The following is a 24,317-nucleotide window of genomic DNA, read 5'->3' as shown; positions in this document are numbered from 1 at the left end:
GAAACAACAGGTCAGCTTTGACCTTGGCAAGGTAGTCCAAGGTTGCAACATATCGCGTAGTAGATTTAATGCTACGCACATTTATGGATACAATCTTTAAACCCATTTTAAAGCATTTATTCTCCTACTAAACCTGTTGTCACTGAGAGTCCCAGACCTTTAGTCTGCTCCTTCATACCAGTAGTGAGCTCAAATTCCTTCACTTTGGATGGGCTGAGGAAGTCCTCATTGGCAGTGTTCTGCTCGGGTGGCATCTGGGGGTTCGCGCAGAGAGCGGGGTTTGAGATGACCTTTGCTGGAGAAGCTTCTCCAAACCTCACCCCCTCTGGGGCGTTGCTGTTCCCGGCTTCCCGGAGCTGGGGTGCACTGATCGCCTCACTGCTCCCAGATTCCTGGGGCTGGGGTGCACTGGCCTCTTCGGGTTGTAGGCAAAGTTGGGGTGCGCTGGTCTCCTCATTGTCTCCAATGTTCTGGAGCTCGGGTGTCTCGTCCTCCAACTCCCTAGAGCTTTGCGGCTTTTTCTGTCGGTGCCGCCCTGGCACTTCTCTGTCATAAGAGCTGCTGCCTTTGTCATCCATGTCGGATGGGAGACGCCTCTTGCCACTTTTCTGGGAAATGGCTTGGTTCCTTCTTAGCCCCTTCTTCCTTTTGGCTCTCTTCACCGTCTGCCACTCCCCCTGCTGCTTTTCCACTGCTGCCTCCTCCTCCATTGATTCGCTGTCCTGAGGACTGGGAGGTTCAGGGGGTAGTGCTGTTGATTGGCTATCTGTTGCCTCAATCTCTTCCTCCACCTTGTCTCTCTCTGTGTCCTCCTTTGTCCCGTTGAGCTCCCTGGGGGCCTTGGTGGTTGGAGTAACCCGAAGCATTTCTTCTGCTTCCCCCTCATTGGCTTTGGCTGCCTGTGCATAAGTACGGCAGCGTTTGGGGCAGGTCCTGTAGAGGTGACCTGCCTCGCCACACAGGTTGCAGTACTTGGCCTGTTTGCAGTCTTTTGTCTGGTGTCCTTCCTGTTTGCAGTTCTTGCAGAGGGAGGCGCTGCAGTTGGCCGCCACATGACCAGCCTTGCCGCATGAGCGACAATGTTTGGGTTGCCCAGCGTAGACAAGGTAGCCACGGCCTCCCCCGATAGCGAATCTGGAAGGTGGGTGGAAAGTGACTCCCTTACCATCGGTCTTTAGCGTGACCTTAAACTGGCGTTTGCCTGTCCAGATCCCCAAGCGTCTCGAATCTCGGTGCCGCTCCCCACCTTATCGAAGTACCTGGTGAGGAAGGTGGCCACGTCGGCGACAGGGACGAAGGGGTTGTACAGATGCACCGTCACCACCCGGTCCCATTGCAACGGCAGAGCAAAGAGCGGCTCCGCCGTCAGGATCTTCATCTCCGGCAGGTCTCTCTTCTCCTCGAACACCCTCAGGAGCTGGACGCAGTCTGCCACTCGCTCGAGCGTCACATCGAAATATCCAGCGCTGGGGAAGTCCTGCAGGGTGTAGATCTCCGCAGCTTCCAAACCACACGCCTTCAACAGGATCCTCCTGGCGAAGAAGGCCCGATCCATAGGTGATCCTCCTTCGCCGTCCTTCACCGTGACTCAGACGGTGTTTGATACCCCATGGTATGGGGTTCGATTGGTTATAGTATTGGCTTCACAACCTTGCCCTGGCAGAACCATGATCATGGTCTCTCCCCTGCCAGGTAAGACTGTGCTGACTTCTACCAGGATGCTTCTCAGTACCGCCCTCTGTTGGATGCTCTTTCTCCTGTTGAGTGCAAGGTCCTTCCCCTTGATCCCCTTCTGAGTTGTGCTGACTTCTCCCAGAATGCTTCTCAGTCACTTCTCACTACCGCCCTCTGTTGGATGGCAAAGGAGTGCCTGAGCCCTTGCAATTGTCCAACAGGTTTGAGGTTCTTGTAACTTGTGTGGATTAGAGCAGGGATTGTAGGGAGGATGAGGAAACTGACCACAGCACAGTGGTGCAGGGACTGTTCAAGTGGGGGGAGTGAAAAGGAATGTAGTTGCAGTAGGGGATAGTAGTATTATGGGGATAGATACTGTTCTCTGCAGCCAAAAGCTTGAGTCCTGAAGGCTGTGTTGCCTGCCTGGTGCCAGGGTTAAGGACATCTCCTCAGGGCTGTAAAGGAATTTCAATTGGGAGGGGAAGGATCCAGTTGTCGTGATCCACATGGGTACCAATTACATTGGTAGGGTTAAGAAAGGGGTTCTGCAGAGGGAGTATGAGGAGCTGGGGTCTAAATTAAAAAGCAGAACCACAAAAGTAATATTATTTGGATTACTACTTGACCCACGAGCAAATTGGCATTGGGGTAAGTAAGGTTAGTGTGTTGCATACGTGACTCAGAGGTTGGTGTGGGAAAAATGGGTTTCAAGCCATGGGGCACTGGCACCAGTACCGGGGAAAGAGGGAGCTGTACCATTTGGACAACCTTCTCCTGAACCGCGCTGGGACCAGTGTCCTGGTGAAGTGTATTACTCAGGCTGGAGAGAGGGCTTTAAACTAAATAGTGCGGTGGAGGGAGAGTTCACGTGAGGGGAGATTTGGAAAGTTAACGAGAAAAGACAAGGGATAGGGATATGGGTAATGATAACCAGAGTGTGACAGGAAGAGACATAGGTACAAACATAACAGCATGCCAGCAAATAAGTTCAGGGTAGGGATAAATGGTAAAAAGAATGAAAGGTTCTCTATCTGAATGCATGCAGAATTCTTAACAAAAGGGATGAATTAACAGCATAAATAGAAATAAATAAGTAAGATATGACAGCTATTACAGAGACATGGGCTGGATTCTTGTGTGGTGACGGGGGTCTTGGCTGCTGGCTCTTGAGCTAGCGAGACCCCTGCTTCATATCTTTCCAGGAAGGCCCGTCAGGAGCATGTGCCAATCAGGCAGTTGGCAGGCAAGTGTGGGTATTCCTCCGGAATTCCCAAGGGCGCAGATCCCGCCTCCTGAGAGTTGCTGGCCAATCCCAGGTCAGCAGCTCTTCTGAAACAGCGGTGCCACAGGGGAGGCAGTGGTTGCTGCCGGTATGACACCCACCCAAGGCCCAGGACTGAGGCCACAGGTGCGTGATGGCAGGTGGATGGTTTGCTGGGTGGGGGGAGGGGGGATCAGGTGGGAGGAGGGTGTGAGGGGAATTTAGGGAAGTTGGCAGCTAGGGCAGGGGGTGGCTCTCAGTGGGCCCCCGCCTTCCCGATGCTACATCCCTCGATCGAGCAAACACGCCAGGGTTTGCCTGTCCACGCCACATGGCAAACCCCGAGCTGCTAGCTGTTGGTTTAATATCAGCGGCGGAGGGATAAGGCCTTTTTAGTGGCCATTAATTGAAGATGTGGTGGAGAAAATGAAAGGGCAAGGCTGGGAAGGGATTTAAGGTGCTAGGTTTCAACACAAAACCCTGCTAATATATTTTGTTAGGCGAATTCTCAGTAAAGATTGCATATAGGTGCTTTATGGGAGATCTGGAGTCAAAGAACCCACAGTGAGCACAAGTATTGCCATTTTTGGAAGGGATTGACTGGACTACAGCTAGTGCTAATTCTCATGCAGGCCGATTCTCAGGCCTTAAAACACATGATTAAATACTAGGGATGATGGTTCTAGTTTTACCAATGCATAGGCTACAATTTTTCACTGGCATTCTAGTGATTCTAGCATGAAAATGTACCACTAGTCACTATCACCATCACTCCAACCACCTATTGCCACCTCTGCCACATAGTCTGACTCCGCCTGTTTATTACCACCTGTTCACTGTGCACTTGTGAAGGTTGCGGGGTGAGTTATTCCTGATCATATGTTTACATCCTTCAATAAAAGTTAAAAAATTACAAGGATTCAAATACTGATGAATCATGTGAACCAGTGTTGAGATACTTTCATCACGTTACCATATTACTGCACTGCTCAGGAATGTTTCGGAGGCAACATACTGGTGTATTGTGTCATAAAAAAATCCCACTCCAACACAACAGTGCATGTGCATGTGTGGGTTAAGGGAGTGGGAAATAAGAGTCAGAACAGGGCGCTGTGTTCCCCTTCTGCCACTTCCTGACTAAAATGCTGGTCAGGACTCCACCCACGATGAAGCCAACAGTCATGCAGCCATTGTACATTCGGTGGGACATTAATTAGCTCAGGGCAAGACTTCTGGCCCCTCAAGTCCTGCCTGAGAGATCCGATTGGCCAGCAGCTCTGTAGCCTCAGCAGCGCCTGGTTTGAGCAGTGTCCTGTGCTGGGACTGCAGGAAGTAACCAAAGAACAGGAGGTGATGGAGCCTGGGTTATTGGTGGGGCCTGGCTAGCTGGCAGGCTCCGACAAGGGTTGGGGAGGAGGTTGCGGGGGGCCGGGTTTCAGAGGCTGGTGTGGGGGAAAGTTAGAGGTGGGGGTCCTTGAGGTGGGGCACAGGGAACCCCCAAAGGAGGTCCTCCCCTTGAGCAACACCAGCCAGTCCAGGAAACATTGTGTGTGGGGTCACTGAATTAGGTGGGAGCCAAAATTTTGATTTGCCAATGACAGGTTGAGATGCAGAGATTAAGTCAGCGGTGTGTTTGTGGTGTGTCCATCCTCATGCCATCCTGTGGCAGATTCCACGAATGCTCATTAACATGAAACATTTCTTAACTACATCCTACCTTCAAGATAAAGTCAGTGGTGCACGAAAACCTCGTGACACCCAGTTCAGGTTTGTTTAAAGGTGGCGTGCAACAGGTCAGCTTTGTGCTGTTGTGTCTGAGGTCAGTGGTTTCCTTGTTGAAATCTACGGCTTAGGGGAGGGGTGGCAGGGAAATGGCAGCTTTTATGGAGGCTCGGGACTTGCAAGGGTGAGTGAGTGGTGAGAGTGGGGCGCTCTGGAAGAGGGGCCCAAGGAAGGACAGAAGGTGGGAGCAAGGGCATGGAGGAATGAAATGGGAAGGGCTTGGCATCTTGGGTGTGATAGGGGGTGGTGGGAACAGTCAGTCAAGGTAAGAAAATGAGGACATAAAGGACAGTGTCAGTACTGTCCACATGTGGGCCCATCCCAGGGGGCAGGATTTTGCCCTTGGCAGGGGCGGTCAGGAAGCCGACTACCGCCCGCGATTAGCTCTGCACCGCGATGGGCTCCGCACCGCGATTTTACACGGGTGGGCCAATTAAGGGAGGAGGACGAGTGGGCAGAGCACGAACTGAACACATGCACGTGAAAGGTCGCTTCAAACTCCCTGAGGCACGGAGCTGCCTCAAGGAGATGAAGCACTGTTTAAAAAAAAATAAAAGAAATAAAATTGTCATAAAACATGTCCCCTCGTGTGACTCTGTCACATGAGCTGGGATACGTTTTTAAATCAAAACTAAAATTTTTATTTGATGTTTATTTGCTTTAGGAAACTTCATCCCAACCGTGGATGAAGTTTCCTAAAAAATGTAAAGGCTGCTTGGCTTCTTCGCCTGTCCGCCAACCATTAGGTTGGCCGGGCAGCGTAAATTTGAATTTAATTAGCTTCTTAGTGGCCTTAATAGGCCTTTTAGTTGTCGGCGGGCGCGCAGCCGACTCCAGCATGTGCCCGCCGAACGAAATATGCTCACCCGACGTCATTGTGCGTCAATTGACACTCGGGCGTGTCGGGGGCGTGCCCGCACGCCGAGCGTAATACCCTGCCTAGGGTATTGGCTAACAGAGTCCTTACAGGGCATCCCCACTGAGAGTGATCTCAGACAATGTCCTTTACAATGCATTGAAGGGGGGGCCAGCTGAGCCTGCAAGTGCAGCCATGTTCTGCAGAGTGATGCGTACAACACTGGACACTAACATGAACATTCAATAAAGAATGAGTGCAAAAACACAATTGTTTCTTCCCCAATAAAGAAATGTCCCTTAATCACCTGTAACCATCAATGTGTGCCAACACAACCATGAGGTGTACCGTACATTTAGCTCTCTGACTAAGCTAGTCTCAACAAATAACGATGACGCATGCATGAATAAAGTGAAACCAATGTAAAGTGAAATGTTTACAAGTGAAGTTTAAATTTGAAAAACACCCGTGTCACTTTTGTGCTCTCAGTTAAGTCTTATGCTCACAGCGACGGAGTTGGGCAGGAAAGTTGTAGCTGTGATGAAGAGCCTCACTGTCCAAGAGGCTCTTCCATAGTCCACCCGTACCTTAGGCATTGTCAGCTGACGGCGGGTCTCACCACTGAAAAGCCTCCCCTGCCGAGGAATCGCACATGTCTCCTGTGCCTGCTGCCGGCACTGTACATTCTCGTTACAATTGAGTGGGAACTAGCAAAAAGTGAGAGCACAGAACCGCCACCACTTCCTGTTCTGCCATTGGGAACACTGCCCCATGGTTAAAGCTCCACCTTGTATTTCATTTTTCTTTAGCTGAATTCAAATTCTCAAACTGCCAAAGGTATATTTGAATTCACAGTCTCTCTTATTTGTCCAAGCTTCTGGATTACTTGATGTTTCCCTCATGTTTCAATGGCAAGAACTGAATGCAGTTGCCATGATACAGTCCAACCAGGAGAGCTTCAGCAGGACCATCTGAACAACGTAGAGTCATAGAAAGTTTATGGCACAGAAAGAGGCTGCTTGTCTGCACCATCGTATCTGTGCCAGCCAAAAACAAGCCATCCAGCGTAATCCTGATTTCCAGCATTTGGCCTGTAACGCTGCAGTTACGGCACTTAAAGTGGATATCCAGCCACCTTTTAAATGATTTGATGGTTTCTGCCTCTATTACCATTTCAGAGTGAATTCCAGACGCCTACAACCCTCTGGGTGAAAAATTCCTTCCTCCTCTCCCCTCTAATTGTAAATTTTAAACATCACCTTTAACATAGTGAAACATCCCAAGGCGCGTCACAGGAATGTTATCACTGAGACACATCAAGAGGTACAAGTGTCCAAGGAATTTGGCCAAAGGGCTAGGTTTTAAGGAGTGACTTGATGAAGTAAGAGAGGGAAGAGGGATTATGGAAGGAAAGTTCAGAGGTACCTGAAGCGTGGCCGCCAGAAGTGTAATGATGCAAATTGGGGATGCGCAAAAGGCCAGAATTGGAGAAGTGCAGAGATCCCAGAGGCTTGGACTGCTGGGGGAGCCATGGAGAGAATTATATCACTGATTTGTCAGAATAGCTTAGTGTTCTGTTGTTTTGTTGATGTGTTGTTGTGCAATGACCGAACCCCTCTGTGATGTGAGTATGATTGTCACATTGTCACATGTTTCATAGAGGATGTCATAATGAAATTAGTTTTAAAGCTTGGGACAAAATTACAAGGAAATTAAAACCACCCTCATCTTATCCATTAACTGAAGACCTTAAATAGGAATTAAATAGAAGATTGAAAGGTGGGGGGAACGAGGTCAAATGTGATCTGCAAGAGTTGAAAGGAGACAAGATAATCCTAAAACTGAGGCAGACATCGAACATTCAAAAGAAAGCCAGATATTAGAAAAAAAACCCTTTTGATGTAAAGGCTTTCTGGCAAAATGAAAGAGTTAGAAAGCAATGTGAGGATGGGTCAAAAAAGCAGTCAAGAAATGGGCATGAATACACATAGAAGGAAGAGAAAAGCAAAATACTGCGGATGCTGGAAATCTGAAACAAAAACAAAAATAGCTGGAAAAACTCAGCAGGTCTGACAGCATCTGCGGAGAGGAAGACAGTTAACGTTTCGAGTCCGTATGACTCTTCATCAGAATTAAGGAAATAGAGAAATGAGGTGAAATATAAACTGGTAGAGGGGGGTGGGACAGGTAGAGCAGGATAGAGGGTCATTGATAGGTGGAGGCAAAGAGATTGCCAAAAATGTCATAGACAAAAGGACAAAGGGGCGTTGGCGGTGGTGATATTATCTAAGGAATGTGTTAATGGGGACATTAAGGGTAGCAAGCAGGCCAAGCAAGTGGCAGATGGCCCTAGTGGGGGTGGGGTGGGGGGAAAGGGATCGAAATGGGCCAAAAGGTGGAGATAAAACAATAGATCGAAATAAATTTAAAAATAGGTGGGAAAAGAAAAATATATCTTTTTTAAAATGATAAATTATTGGAAAAAGGGGGATAGAAAAGGGGGGGGGGTGGGGATGGAGGAGAAAGTTCATGATCTGAAGTTGTTGAACTCAATGTGAAGTCCGAAAGGCAAGAAGGAAGAGAAGTTTGGGATTGCACAGCCATTGAGGCAGTGGCAATTCTGCCAATAGCAATGACACACATATATATATATATATATATAGACTGAAAAGAGAGGCACTTTGCCGAAGTTTATTGTTTTGCACTCACCAGGACAAAATGCAAGAATTTCAAATAATCTCGACGATTAATACGAAAGGAAGAAAGGGTGTGCTCCTGTCATATAAATTGTGATCTTTGAAATTTGACATATGCTGATGACTGCGAGGTGGAGGGAGGGGGGGGGAGGAGAAACCCCGGCCACTGTACTAATCCGCTCTGTGCTACCGCGCCCACTTCTTAAAGCATTTGTTCCTGTTTTCGACTGGGTGGAAAGTCGTGCTAGGGGAAAGAAGCGACGGGGAGGGCGGTGATGGCAGCAGGAGGTGTGTTGCCCTTTTAAATGATTGTGTGGAGGGTGGGGATTGTGAGCCGGAGGCGTATATCAGATCAAAGGACGTGGAGTTCTTACCTGGGCAGGTTGGAGCATCAGAGGGACTTTCCAGCCACAGTGGCAAATTGACACTGGGGTGGGTGGGGAGGGAGAGTTGAGCCTGTTTTAGTGTTTTTTTTTACCCCCCCCCTCTCTCCTCTCTCCTTGGAGCCAGTGCCAGCAGCAGCAGCAGCAGGAGGAGGAGGTAGACTTGCATTTCGCTCTTGCAAAGGGGGGAGAGCGATGCCGAATCCCTGGCGAGGCTCCGCTCGCCTCTCCTGCCCCGGGATGCTGAGTGTGACCGCCGGGCAGGTGCTGTGCCTGTACTGCTCGCTGGTCAGCTCCTTCTGGACCGCGTACATCAACGTCAGCTTCACCGACCCCGGCACCAACCGGACCCTCTGGCAGAGGTCGGAGAGCGGGGTCTACGGCCGGGACTCGCCGCTGGACAGCGTCCAAGGGCTGGTGGGCGTACCCCAGTCGCCCCGGCCGTACGGCTGCAGCGCCGACATCCCGTACTTCAGACCCGACCCCCAGCAGCCCTGGGTGGCCCTGATCGAGAGGGGCAACGGCTGCACTTTCTCCGAGAAGGTCCTCCACGCCACCGAGCAAGGGGCGAACGCGGCGGTCATCTTCAACTACCCCACTCCGGCCAACGAGGTGGTCCAGATGTCCCACCCAGGTAAGACTTGGACCACCGGTTTGCCCAAGTTCGCTCTGCACCACCCCGCCAGTGACCAGATAGCCGGAGAGCAAACAGCAACAACTATCTTAAACTTTTGCAAAGAAGCTTCATTCACCATCACCCCCTGAGCAGGAATTACTATCAAACTGGTTCCTGTCTCGACAATAACAACTTAATTGACCTGCTAGGAGTTTATTCGGACTCCAAAGGTTGTTTGTTTTTATTTAGGTGAAACTTGCAAATGTTTTTCTTTTGCGAGCTGTTACAAAAGATGTGACATTTTATTCGGGGACTGTTTGGGTTAAAACATCAGGGCGTTCATACTGGAACTTTTATAAGAGCTCAAAGGCACCTTGTGACTTATCAGGTGGGACTGTCACAAAAATGAGAACGCAAACACAGATTAGGATCAGTTTACATGAAGTTACCTCATGTGCTCAGCTAAGGGCAGAACTGGTGGCAATTGTCAAATCTCAGGGACTGAAGGGCGATTAGCAGAAGAATTTCCCAGATTGTTCAAAGAGAATTCAAATCCTTCATTGGCCTCTCCTCTCCTGTCACTGTGACCTTGCCCAGCTCTCAGATCTCTCCGATTCTGGCCTGTTGTCTCTCCCTGACTTTCCTTTCTCCTCCATGACTTCAAGTTCCTCAGTCCTAAACTCTGGAATTCTCCCGCCTTGCTGCTTCTATTCCTTAGAACTTACTCTTTTTTGATCAGAGTTGTGGCCGCCTGCCCTAATATCTCCTTAATGTTGAATTTTGTTTTGAAAATCACTCCTGTGAAGTACCCAGGGCCATAAAGGTGCTATTTTAAAGGTGGGTTGTTGTTGATGTGATAATGAGATGAGCCACACCAATCTGGTTTTGTGATGAGATGGATGATCTGAACTGCGGCGATTGTCGGTGTGCTGAACGAGTTTGATCGGTTTCTGGTGGCAGTCAATGCTAAAGTAGATCGAAGTGCACCTGGATTAGCAAGAGAATAGTTTGTGCAGTGCTGCCATTTGTGTGTCCGTGCTGAATGCCAACATTCATTTGATGCCTTCAAGGTAGAATAGTGTTAACGACTTGCAGGAGACTAGTTGCCCGCTTGGGTAATATCTGTAGGACACCTATACCCATGGAATTATCGCCTAGTAAGGAATCAATATCTTTAGGATTTGAAGGAGGGGTATATTTTTAAATAGACCATCTTGTTTATGCCTATGCCTATACAGCGGGTTTTGGACATAGTGGTTATGTTAGTGCACTGGTCATATAGACGCTTGGACTAAAGATTCAGGAATACAATTGAATCCCACCATGGAAGTTTGAGAATTTGGATTTGGTTTTAATAGGATCAGAAATAAAACACTGGGTATAACTAAATATGGCCACGAATGGCTCAGATAATCTGTTTCAGTGATGTCGATTGAGGGATGATTATTGGCCAGGACTCGGAGTAAATCCTTGGCCTTTCTTCCAAACAGTGCCTTGAGATCTTTTACATCTACCCGAGCAGGCTTTGATTTAACGTCTCTGCCAAAAGATGGCACCTCCATCAGTGCAGCACTCCCTCAATACTGTACTGTAATATCAGCCTTGCTTTTCACACTGAAGTCCTGAAGTGGGTCTTGAACCCATAACTTTGTGACTCAGAGAGTGCCACCAGCTAAGCCATGACTGACACTACACTTGGCACTGTCAAATTGTAATTTTAAAAACTAACTGGTTCACTAGTGTTCTTTTGTGGAATGAGATCTGTTCAGGAAGGAAATCTGCTTATTTTGTGACCTCAGTCATGCGCCAATGTGGTTGACTCTTAATGGCCTTCTAAATTGACCAAGCAAACCACTGTTCCATGACCTACCAGGCAACTAGGGATGAGCAATAAAAGCGGCTCTTGCCCAAGAATGAATAAACCCAACATTTGTCAATGGGCTACTCATTCTTACTGCCCTTGTGTTCAGAGGTTTGGCCTCTATGAATTTTATGGGCCTGGAAGTTTGGGTGGCAGCCAAGAAATAATTACTTGCATTTATATTGTGCCTTTAATGGACTTGGGCTAGGATGCCAGGGATAACTCCGCATCTTCTCTTTGAATAATACCATGGGATCCTTTTACACTCACCTGAAAGGACAGATCCTTCTAAATCAGAATGCCAAGATATGTCAGTCACAGCAGCTTGATTTATGTGTAAATTAATGGGACATGAATTTTTTAAAAAGTCGTCCACCAGGCTCCATATATTTACTACTACAGCCTAGAGAAAAAAAGAACTTGCATTTACATAGCATCTTTCATGACCTCTGGACATCCCAGTGCACTTCACAGCCAATGAGGTGCTTTTAAAGTATAGTTACTGTTTTAATGTAGGATCAATAGGTAGGACATGCTTATTTTGAGTTGCATATTTTAAATCCCATAGTACATTGCTGCCAGGTTGCGAACTGCATTCACTCTGTGTTCACTTCTGTAGAATGTTAACGGAGAACATATGAACTTCAGTGTGGTTGTATAGTGTGTGCAATGTAATCAGAATCTATATGATTTATAACTATATTCAAACTTTGTGATTTTTAACATAGCATTCCTCGAAAGCTTCTTAAAGTTAATTGGCTCCCTGTAGTGTTGAGTGATTGTACCAGCAGGACTAATGTTAACCTTTAGGAAAAGTGATTTGTGCTGTTGATTTCTGCATTATTGTTCAACAGTTCGGACTGCAGTTCCTTATGTGACTTTATTTGCATACGGTCTTTTAAATCTTCCACCCACCTTCACTCATACTTCTTCTCAGTCCATTGTGTTCATATAAATGCATGCAGTCTGTGTGGCTTTGCTGCTAACATATTCCAGTCACTTGCCCTTTGGTGAAGGGCTCTGCTTGGCTCTCTGTTTTTCATTACTTGTTACTGATTTTTTTTAGCTTGCCTCCTGCACTCCTACGCTGTTCTAAACAACTTATCTGGATCACATTAGTCTGTTCCCTTAATCTTAAAACAGAAAGTGCTGGAAAAACTCAGCAGGTCTGACAGCATCTGTGGAGAGAGAAACAGAGTTAACATTTTGAGTCCAATATGACTTCTTCGAAACCCCCCAAAATTTATCTTGCCGAGTTCAATTAGAACTATTTGACTTCTCCATTGTAATGAACCTAACTTGCTTAATTTTTTTCCAGAATTTTAAATTCCTGATAGCCAGAGTCATCTCCACTTTATAATGCTTATAAGCTGTGTGTGGTTTTTAGTGATGACTGAAAGTGTTTCTTTATCTGCTGCTGATTATCATTTCAGATGCAAACATAAAACTTGACATTCACAATATATTTGAACAGATACTGGTATCTTCTGTGATTTCATCAGTGTAGCTTGGATCTGCATTTAACAGTCTAATAAGGGAAATGATTCAACCTTTGTAGTTAGTTCTGCATTATAGAATAACATCTGTGCTCATGACATTTAGTGCATCCCACATACCCACAGTATCTATTCCCTAGACCTTTTGTTAATAGAGCCATTCTTTGTACAGCAGTGTTTTAATTTGTTAATCTTTTTGATTAATGCATTTTATAATAAGTATTATCTCCTTCTTTCCTGTGTGTCTGTCAGAAATTGGTAGCGGAAGCATCTTGCATCCAGATTTTCACATCTTTCATAAAATGGTGGAAGATGGATCTTGTAGGACACATATATCCACATCTCTTAAAATATTGGAGATGAGTATCATAGTATCATGTATTCAAATATTTTCTAAAATACTAGTCCCAGAATTATGGTAAATATGCAGATTTAAAGGAGCAGACTTGATGGACTCCCTCCTGCCTAAATGTTTTCATGTTACTATGATTCATAGCTATCAAATAAATTAACTCAATTATTGGTATCCATTCAGTTTGCAGATCAACTTAATGATACAGCATTAATGGCCTCTGTGAGCTAACTTATGGTCTAGAAAGCAGTTTAGGAGAATCTTGAAAATAGGGACAAAAGTCATTGGTAGAGCAAACTTAATATAGTCATTAAAATCTTCAGAATAAACTTTTCCAGTAGCATTGGAATTATGGTAGACTGCACTTTCAGAATTCCTTGGATTCTGGAACAGTCCCATGGATTGGAAGTTAGCAAATGTAACACCACATTTCATGAAAGGAGGGAAAGAGAAAACAGGGAATTAAAGGCTAGTTGGCCTGACATTAGTCATAGGGCGGATGGTAGAAGTCACAGGGAGGGTGGTAGAATCTATTATTAGGGGGACGAACCAGGAGTGCGCTCTTTCGTGCATGCGCGCAAAAGAGTGCACTCGTCTCCCTGAGGCTAAGTGCTGCCTCAGGGAGATCAGCTTCAAATTTTAAAATGGTGAATGTAGAGAAATAAAATTTCCCTGACATGTCCCCTCATGTGACATGTCACATGAGTTGGGACATGTCCATCACTTTTAATTAAACTTTTTATTAAATTTTTAAAAACTATTTTTTTTTGCAAAAATATACTTTATTCATAAAATATCTTCAATCACATTCCAAACCATTCCAAAAACACCATTACAAGGGTACAATCCGGTTCAACTTTTACAAAATGTATCACCAGGTGCATCAGTACAAACAATATTACAATCATTTACAGCCTTTCATTTTGAGCTGTACAGCCCAAGGGGGTTTAAACAGTTCCCAGCCCCTCGGTGCGCTGTGGCAGAAAGGTCTTAGACAGCGACCCTTCCCCATTGCGCCTTTGCAGCGGCTGCCCCAAGCTTTAGTGCGTCCCTCAGCATGTAGTCCTGGACTTCGGATTGTGCCAGTCCGCAACACTCGGTCGGGGACAACTCTTTGTGCTGGAAGACCAACAAGTTTCGGGCAGACCAAAGCGCGTCTTTCACCGAGTTGATGATCCTCCAGCTGCAGTTGATGTTTGTCTCGGTGTGTGTCCCTGGGAACAGCCCGTTTTAAAAACCGACATGAAACTTCTTCCCGCCCGTGGATGAGGTTTCATGCTTTTTCTGAAGCCCGCCAGGACTCCCAGCCGGCCCGCCAACCTTAAGGATGGACGGGCAGATCCATTAGCTTGTTCAATTAGTTTTTAAATGGCCTCAATTGGCCGTTGACAGGTCGGTGGGCGCACAGCTGATTCAGCTGCGCTCCCGCCAACCTGAAAATTGAAATGATGCGGGGTGACGTCAAGAGTTCTGCCCAACGTCATCCCGCGTCATTTTACAGGTTGGTGAGCAGACCCCACCCCTCCCCGCTCGCCAACCTCAATATCCTGGCCAGGGATGTGGTAACAAGGCACATGAAAAATCACAAATGTGACTGAGCAAAGTCAGCATGGATTTATGAAAGGGAAGTCGTATTTGACAGAATCTGTGGAGTATAACTATTAGGGTAGATAAAAGGAAACCAATGGATGCAGTATATTTAGGTTTTCCAAGGGCATTTGATAAGGTGCCAAACAAGGTAATTATGCAAAATTAAGGTGCATGGAATAGAGGGTAACATATTAGCATGGATTAAGGATTGGTTAATGAACAGAAAACATAATAGGAATAAATGGAACATCTTCAGGTTGGCAAGCTGTAACTAGTCGGGTGCTGTGAGGATTAGTGCTTGGGCCTCAGCTATTTCTAATCTCTGTCAATGCCTTGGATGAGGGGACTGCATGTAATATATCCAAGTTTGGTGATAATACAAAGTTAGTTGGGAAGATAAGCCATGTGGAGGAAGCAAAGAGACTGCAAAAGGATTTAGGCAGGTAAAGTGAATGGGCAAGAATGTGGCAGATGAAATGTAAAGAGAAGTGTAAAGTTTTCCACTTTCGTAGGAAAAACTGGAGAGATTGGGAAATATTGATATTCAAAGGAATCTGAGTATCCTTGCACCCAAATGACAAAGTTAAAATGTTGGTACGACAAGCAATTAGAAAATCAAATGGTATTGAAGTTGTTATTATAAAGGGATGAAAGTATAAGATTAAGGAAATCTTAGTGCAATTGTGTATAGCCTTAGTGAGACCGCACCTGGAGTACCGTGCAGTTTTGGTCCCCTTGCCTAAGAAGGAATGTATTTGCCTTGGAAGGAGTGCAGTTTAGGTTCCCTAAAATGGTTTCTGGGATGAAAGCATTAATCTATGACGAGATTGAGGAATCTGGTATAATCTTGCCTGAATTTAGGAGAATGAGTGCTGATCTCATTGAGGCACATAAAATTCTTATGAGGCTTGAAAAGGTAGATGATTTCCCTTGGCTGGAAAATATAGAACTCAGGGTCACAGTCTCAGAATAAGGAATTGGCCATTTAGAAGTGATATGAGGAGAAATTTGTTCATTCAAAGGGTTATGAATTGCTGGAATTCTCTGCCTCAGAGGGTTGTGGCTGCTCAGTTTTTTGGGTGTGGCGATTGGCAGATTTTTGCATACTTAGGTAATCGAGGGATATAGGGGTAGTGTGGGAAGTGCAGCTGTGGTAGAAGATCATCCATGATCTTCTTGATTGGCAAAGCTGGCTCAAGGGGCCAAATGGCTTACTCCTGCTCCAATTTCTTATTCTGTGGTATGTTTTTGTAACTAAAACTGTGTCTGCTTTTGAGATAAGTTTTCTGATATAGTGAAAAAACACTTGTAATCTACTAGAACACTTATTCAACTTCTTGAGAATTTTGTCATATTCCCTCTTACCTCATGTTAACCAAGCACAGTTGCAGCAATATCCATGATACTGTGCTGCCACTTTCATGTGTTCAAATACGTAAGTAAAATGTCCTTGCCAAGGACATATTCCAAGAGCATAAATTGTCCAAAAACTGCATAGAACAGCTAAATTTCAGTAGGTCATCTTATCTTCCAGTGTTTTCTTGTAAGCAACATACATCAGCACAAACTGTCTTAATTTTCTCCATACTTGACCTGGCAAGATGTTTCTAAAGCAGCTGTATCTAGCTATATGCCACAGTTTAATCACTAAACAGTTAATCACAGTTTAGTCATTAAACAAGTCATTTCCACACCAATTGAGGGAGATGCAACTTTAACCTACTGCCAGAATGCAGCTTTATATTTTAGTGGAGAGTTTTGTCTTTTTCTCTGTTAGGAATTTTTCACTTTTGGGGGAAAGTTGGAGACCGATAATATAGTGATGGCATTTCAGAAATATAAAAGATGCTTTCAAAATTAAGCAACATTTATCTTAATTGATCTACCCCATTGTATGTTGAAGGGCAGTCTGACTCCTTATTTTAAACCCAGGAAGCAAAGTTGGCATGAAAGAATAAACAACAAAAAAGTATAGGTGTATTATTGAAATATTTGCTTACATTTTGTTCCCTTATGGTTCTTTCCAGCACCCAACAGGTACTTTAGCCCCAACAGTGAAGGTTTGTGCAGGCAAATGGAATAAGTATTGTGAACTCAGCACTAAAAATTTATAGGTGATATAAATTGTGATCTAATTCCACTGGAATTGATAATTCCAATTTCCACCCAAAGCATTTCCTTTTTTTTTCTTTTTAATAAAGATCCATTTTGAATTGATATACACAATCATATGATGGATGTTAAGATATACTTTATATTACACATGTTAGTGCTCTTTATTGTAATCTGTAACGTTGCACAGAGTGGAGGGGAGTGATGCTGAATTTTTCATGAGACCTCCAAGCATTTGCAACTAGACTCCTTTTGTGCTTGTGTGAAAATCTTGGCTGCCTGGATTACAGTTTGCAATGGTGATGAGGGGATAATTGTGTTAAATTTCCTCAGCAGCCAGAATGGAACAAGCCATGTTAACTGGATTGGCGAGTTGGACTACACTGGTTACAATTATTTTCTGCAGGTCCCATTCATATTGAGGTGTTAGTCTAGCTATTGACCAGAACGCTTTAAAACTGAACGACATAACATGGTATCCAAAGGTTGAGGAGTTTGGGGGCGTAGTGCTCCCAGAGCATGGATGAAACATATCGCACATGTAATTATTTTTACTACATGGTTCCTTTTTATGCTGATATGAGGGCAAATCAAGGTAAGAAGCAAAAATGTTCTGAAATGGATGTCTGTATTCTCGAAGGGTCATGAGGACTCGAAACGTCAACTGTTTTCTTCTCCACCGATGCTGCCAGACCTGCTGAGTTTTTCCAGGTAATTCTGTTTTTGTTTTGGATTTCCAGCATCCGCAGTAGCTTTTTGTTTTTATGTCTGTATTCTCATTTGCTCTTGCTTTCAAGCTCTCTTCCCACCTCTACCATAAAACCCTAGTCTAAAAAGAAACACTTTCCACGACGACCAGATGTCATAAAGCACTTTACAGCCAATGAAGTACTTTAGAAGAGTGGCCACTGTTGTAATGTAGGAAACATTAGGCAAATTAGGAAACATAGTTGAACCGGCTTTTAAAGTAGTCTCTGAGCAAAGGTCTTTTCGTTGTTTAATCTGAGAATGTCACCAATTGTGAAGTAAGAGGAAACCAATTATTGCAAAATCCAGTAAGCAATGAAATAACGTTCTGTTGCCTGTCAGTGGTGTTGTTCCCTTTTTCTCATTCCCACTAGATTTCTAGCTCTAGAAGGTGTTAGATGCGCTTCAGGAGAGATTGGTTTCCCCTACCATACAGCACTACACCAGCTGCTCAAGCTGTTAATAACTTTGGACATTGGTTTTCTGGTGTTGGTAAATTCCATAGATAAGATGAAAGCCTCTCCTTTGGAGCAATTGTTCAGGGATTTAATGACTGGGGAGATAGAAATTCTAAGAAACAAAAACAGAAATGCTGGAAACTTAAGTCAAGCAGCATCTGTGGTGAGAAGAGACAAGTTATCCTTTTGGGTTATTGTGCATCTTTATGATGGAGTCCACAAACCTAAAATGTTAGGCTGTCTGTTGTCAGCACAGATGCTGTCTGACTCTTGAGTGTTCCAAGCATTTACTTCATTGTCTCAAGTTTTTTGCATTCTCATTAGCTTGAGATTTTTTTGTCAAAGTTCCATTTTATCAGCACCAAGGCTGAAAGCCTTCCTGGCCAACTCCCCCAACCTCCTCCCTTGCACCCTTCATGAACTTGAGTTCATCCAAAATCCTGCTGCCTGTATCCCAACTTAACACCAAGTTCTGTTCACCTGTCACCACTGTAGCCACTGACTTTGATTATCCCCCAATCTAGCAATGCCTCTGTTTTAAAATTCTCATCTTTGTTTTCAAACACCAACCCAGTTGCCTCACCCCCTGCCTTTTTCTATAACTTCTTCCAGCTCTAAAACAACAATTTGCATTTATATAGTGCCCACAATGTAGTAAACTATGCTAAGGTGCTTCACAGGAACATTATTAAACAAAACCTAACGCCGAGCCCCATGAGATATTCGGGCAGATGACCAAAAGTTTGGCCAAAGGTAGGTTTTAAGAAGCGTCTTAAAGGAGGAAAGTGAGGCAGAAAAGTTCATAGAGGAAATCCCAGAGCTTAGGGCCTTGGCAGCTGAGAGCACGGCCACCAATGATCAAATGATTAAAATAGGGGATGCTGAAGAGGCCAGAATTGGAGGAGCACAGAGACCTCAAGAGGATTATAGGGACGGAAGAGGTTTCAGAGATAAGGATTGGTGAAGCCGTGAAGGGATTTGAAAATAAGGATAAGAATTTTGAAAATCGAGGCGTTGCTTGACTAGGAGCCAACATAGGTCAACGAGAACGGAGGGAATATGTGAGCAGGACTTGGTGTGAGTTAGGACATGAGGTCATTCAAAACTTTGTTACCCATGTTTATAGAGGGTAGAATGGGGGATGCAGGCCAGGCATGAGTTGAAATAGTCAAGTACAGAGCTAACAGGCATGAATGAGGGTTTTGGCAGCAGATAGGTTGAGGCGGGGCAAAGTTGGGACATGTTGTGAAGGCGATCTCAGTGAAAAAACAGATACGTGATTAGAAGCTCATCTTAGTCGAATATGGCACACAGGTTGTGAATAGTTTGATTCAGCCTCAGACAGTTTCCAGGGAGAAGGATAGAGTCAGTGGCCACTGGGCAGTGACTGAAAGTGAAGGTTTCTGTCTTGCCGATTATTTAGTTGGAGAAAGTTTCCAATCATCCAAAACTGGATGTTGGACAAGCAAGTCTGGCAAATCAAACTGTGAGGGGGTAGAGAGAGATGGTGAAGTAGCGCTGGGTGTCATCAGCATACACACGAAAACTGACGGTGTGTTTTTGATGTTGCCGAGGGGCAGTATTTTGATGACACATAGGAGGAGGCCAAGGATTGATCTTTGGGGAACACCAGAGGTAACTGTGTGGGAAGAGGAAGAGAAGCCATTGCAAGTGATTCTGACTATGATTAGATGGATTAGAATGGAACGAGGCGAGAGCTTTGTAGGAGGGTGGTGTGGTCAACCATGTCAAAGCTGCAGACCGGTCGAGGAGGCATAGGATATCATTTGTGACTTTGAGAGCCATTTCAGTACTATGACACATTTATATAGCACCTCTAATCTAAATGTGAGTTATTGAATAGAAAATGTTATCATTGCTGACCCAAGCTTTTGAAGGTCTTGTCAGGTCTTGTCAGGTCTTTTCATTTGACGATATCTCTGTTGTTTCCAACATTAATGCTGTTAAATCTGCTTTTCATTGAGCAGAAGAATGCTTGTAGACCCAGTTTTACTTGATATACAAGTCTGTTAAATCTGGTTTCAATCAATTGTAAGCAATGTAAACACCTGGAGCTTGCTGCCAGATACTGTGTAATCAGCAAACAGCAGAATAGAAAAAACAGTTTTAATTGCATGAGGGGAATTTGTAAGGCAACTGGTATTCCCTTGATGGCTGGTGCAACTGAGGTGTTTAAAATGATTTAAGGATTCGAAAGGTAGATCTGAAAAAACTTATTTCCTCTAGTTGGGGGAGTTCCTAAAAAGAAGGCACACACTAAAATTAAAGCTGGGCCAGTTGAGTGATGTCAAGAAGGACTTCTTCACACAAAGGGTAGTGGAAATCTGGAACTCTTTCTCTCAGAAGGCCCCGGTGTTGGGTCAATTGAAGTGTTCATGGCTGAGATTGATTGATACTCTTGCCCAACAAATATCTAAGTGATATGGGGCAAATCCAGATAAGTGAAGTTGAGATACAGATCAGCCATAATCTGGTTGGTGGAACAGGTTCGAGGAGCCTAATGACCACCTCTTCTAAATTAGAGGTGAAGAGGATAAGGGGAACTTGATCCAAACTGTTGTATTCACAGAACAAGTCTTTGAGGCTGAGAAACACTTTTTGTACCACCAGGAGAGATGAAATAGTGGGTGTATAGTATCGTAGAGTTAGGCTCAGGAAATTCCAAGCTGAACACGACTTGGATAGTTTCCATATTGAGTGAGGGATGGCTGTTGAAGCATTCAAAATGTAGATGGACAGATTCCTAATCGCTAATGAGCAGAGTAACTGTGGACTTGGTGAAAGACAGGAGAAAGTGAAAATAGGCTGGTTCTGAAGATGAGTTTAAATGACAGAATAAGCTATGTAGCAGCTCTCTCATTCTTAATTACCTCTCAGCTCAGTGTGAGAATATTGTATTTGAATCCACGTTAACATCAGCTAGGCAGAACCTGGCGCTTATCAATGAGGAATGTAACTTCTATTTTTTTTGAGAGAAAGATAGAGCTTGCATTGATATAGCACTTTAGATCCAATTAAGTGCTTTTCAAAGTGCAATCATTGTTATACAGGCAAACTTGGCCACACCACAAACCGCCATAAATAATGCATGAGACGAGTGGCCAGTTTAGTCTGTTTTTATTTTGTTGGTTGAGAGAGGGCTTTTGCCTAGGACACCAGGAGACCACCCCCACCTGCAACCCTTGCTCTTCACACATTGGCATGGGATCTTTTATACTGAAACAGAAAAACCTGAGCTTGGAAAGCAGACATCCTCTCACTCAACATTCCACTGAAAACACAGCCTTGGGTTAGGTGTTCAAATCCTGGAGTGGCCGTCTTGCTGAGCAGGGAGAACTACCCATTGAGCTAAGCCAACATGTGTCTTTTGAAGCTTTTCTATTCACTGATAGGAGTATTTTTCCGCCATTGGGTTTTGTGCTGCAGTGAGGTTGCAGGGTGATTGTCTGTGTCGTCCTATGTTCAAAGCCTTAAGACAGGCTGGCTGGAAATAATGGAGTTCCTGTGGATAAATGACCATTACAAATGGATTCCTCCCCTATTTATTCGGTGATGTCTGTGAAAGCACCCTAGGGAAAAAGTATGGTTTCTTCATCTGTTGTCTTTGTGAGTCTCCTCAGTGCTGCTCCTGGTGTAACTTCACCAGAGGGTCAATGGAAACCCTGCCCATGTCCCTTTATGGTCCTTCTGCCACATTTAGGCAAACTGACAGGCAAGGGGAAGCAGCTCTGAGGTCCTTCCTCCCCTGTTTGGGAGTTACTGCACATTACATAGCACCTTTTTTAATGTGGTAAAACATCCCAAGGAGCTTTGCAGGAACACTATCAAATAAAATTTGACACACACAGATAAAAGGAAATATTGGTCCAAGAGTACATAAGAAATTGGCTCCTCGAGCCTGCTCCACCATTCAATATGATCATGGCTGATCTTCAGCTTGAACTCCACTTTTCTCGTCTGCTCCCCTTATCCCTCGATTCCCTGAGAGACCAAAAACCTGTCCATCCCAACCATAAATATATTCAATGATGAAGCGTCCACAACCGACTGGAGTAGGGAATTCCAAACATTCAAAACACTTTTGAGTAAAGAAATTTCCCCTCCTCTCAGTCCAAAATGACCGGCCCACTATCCTAATACTGACCTCGTGTTCTAGATTCCCCAGCCAGAGGAAATGGCCTCTGTCTATCCTGTCAAGCCCCTTCAGGACCTTGTATGTGTCAATAAGATCACCTCTCATTCTTTTAAACTCCAGAGAGTATAGGCCAAATTTACTCAGCCTCTCATCATAGGAAAACCCTTTCATCCCAGGGACCAATCTAGTGAACCTTCACTGCACCGCCTCCAATGCAAGTATATCTTTCTTTAAATATGGAAGCCAAATCTGCACACAGTACTCCAGGTGTGGCTCACCATAGTCCCTTTTACAATTGTGGCAAAACATCTTTATTCTTGTACTCCATTCCCCTTGCAATAAATGCCCAGTATGCTATTTGCCTTCCTAATTGCTTGCTGTACCTGAATGCTAACTGTGTTCCTTGTGTGAGTACACCCAAATCCCTCTAAACATCAACATTTAAAAGGCGTGAAACTTGTAAAAAAAAACATTTTGCTTCTCTGTTCTTACTCCCAAAGTTAACAACCTCTCAATTCCTCAAATTGTACTGTACCTTCTTGCCGATTCATTTAGCCTGTCTATCCCTCTTTGCAGCTCCTTTGTGACCTCATCACAGCTTGCATTCCCACCTAACCAACTTAGCATCAGCAAACTTAGTACATTACTCTCTGTCTCTTTTGCCTCAATCATTAATGTAGATTAAGTAGCTGAAGCCCCAGCATTCCACTAGTCGCAGCCTGCCAACCTAAAAATGTCCCATTTATGCCTACTCTTTGCTTCCTGTCTGCTAATCGATTCTCTACCCGTGCTAACGCATTACCCAGAACTCATGAAACCTTGCCTTGTGTATTAATCTTGTTCGGCATCTTATCAAACACCTTTTGGAAATCCAAATATGCTAAACATCGAAGCATAGAAAATAGAAGCAGGAGCAGGTCATTCAAGCCTGCTCCGCCATTCGATATGGCTGATCCTCTATCTCAACACCATACTCCAGCTCTCTCCCCAATACCCCTTGATGCCTTTAGAGTCTAGAAATCTATCTATTTCCTTCTTAAACATATTCAGTGACCTGGTCTCTGCAGGTCCCTGTGGTAGAGAATTCCACAGGCTCACCACCCTCCTGAGTGAAGAAGTTTTTCCTCATCTCTGTCCTAAATGGCCTTCCCCATATCCTAAGATTGTGACCCCTTGCTCGAGAACCCCCCCAGCCAGAGGAAATATCAACCCTGCATCCAGTCTGTCCATCCCTCTCGGAATTTTATACGTTACAATGAAATCCCCTCTCATTCTTCTAAACTCCAGTGAATACAGGCCTAATTGGCCCAATCCCTCCTTGTATGATAATCCTGCCATCCCCGGAATCAGTCTGGTGAACCTTCACTGCACTCCCTCTATGGCAAGTATATCATTTCTTGGGTAAGGAGACCAAAACTGCGCACAATACTCCAGGCTTGATCTCACCAAGGTCCCGTAGAGCTGCAGAAAGACATCCTTGCTCCTGTACTCAAGTCCTCTCTCACTGAAGGCCAACATAACATTTTCCTTCTTAACTGCTGGCTGCACCTGCATGCTTGCTTTCAGTGACTGGTGTACAAGGACACCCAGGTCCCTTTGTACATTAACATTTCCCAATCTATCATCATTTAAATAATACTCTGCCATTCTGTTTTTCCAACTGAAGTGGATAACTTCACACTTATCCATGTTATACTGCATCTGCCATGTATTTGCCCACTCACTCAACTAAATTATCTTGAAGCTCCTTAATGCCCTCCTCACCGTTCACATTCCCAACATGTTTTGTCGTCAGCAAACTTGGAAATATTACATTTGGTTCCCTCATCCAAATCATTGATATATACTCTGAATAGCTGGGGCCCAAGCACTGATCCCTGTAGTACCCCACTAGTCAGCGCCTGCCACTCCAAAAAAGGACCCGTTTGTTCCTACTCTGTTTCCTGTCTGTTAACCAATTCTCAATCCATGCCAGTATATTATCCCCAATCCTATGTGCTTTAATTTTACACACTAACCTCTTTTATGTGGGACTTTATCAAAAGCTTTCTGAGAATGCAAAAACACCACATCCTCTGGTTCTCCCTTAACTCTCCTGTTAGTTATGCCCTCGAAAAAGCTCTAGTCGGTTTGTCGAACATGATTTCAGTTTCATAAATCCACGTTCACTTTGTCTAATCCCGTTGATATTTTCTAAATTGAGTTGCCCACCACCTTCTCAAGGGCAACTAGGGGTGGGCAATAAATGCTGGCCCAGCCAGTGAAGCCCACATCCTG

General features: G+C 44.7%; 1 protein-coding gene across 2 annotated transcripts in view; it reads left to right on the top strand.

The window, feature by feature from the left end:
• The window catches only part of LOC144684001 (E3 ubiquitin-protein ligase RNF128-like), a 152,962-nt gene that overhangs the window by 43,566 nt on the left and 85,079 nt on the right, over positions 1-24,317 (top strand). The window contains exon 1 of one of the 2 annotated variants that reach the window (XM_078547663.1): positions 8,787-9,286. The exons of the other annotated variant lie outside the window; for it this stretch is intronic. Coding sequence (XP_078403789.1) covers positions 8,848-9,286 — 439 coding nt within the window. The 5' untranslated portion in view covers positions 8,787-8,847. Of the gene's footprint in view, positions 1-8,786; positions 9,287-24,317 lie in introns of those variants that run through there. 2 annotated transcript variants of the gene reach the window in all.

The sequence above is a fragment of the Cetorhinus maximus genome, chromosome 8 (assembly GCF_964194155.1).
Source record: "Cetorhinus maximus chromosome 8, sCetMax3.hap1.1, whole genome shotgun sequence".
Classification (NCBI taxonomy): domain Eukaryota; kingdom Metazoa; phylum Chordata; class Chondrichthyes; order Lamniformes; family Cetorhinidae; genus Cetorhinus; species Cetorhinus maximus.
Note: the sequence above shows the minus strand (reverse complement) of the source record. Positions and strands in the feature narration are given on the sequence as shown.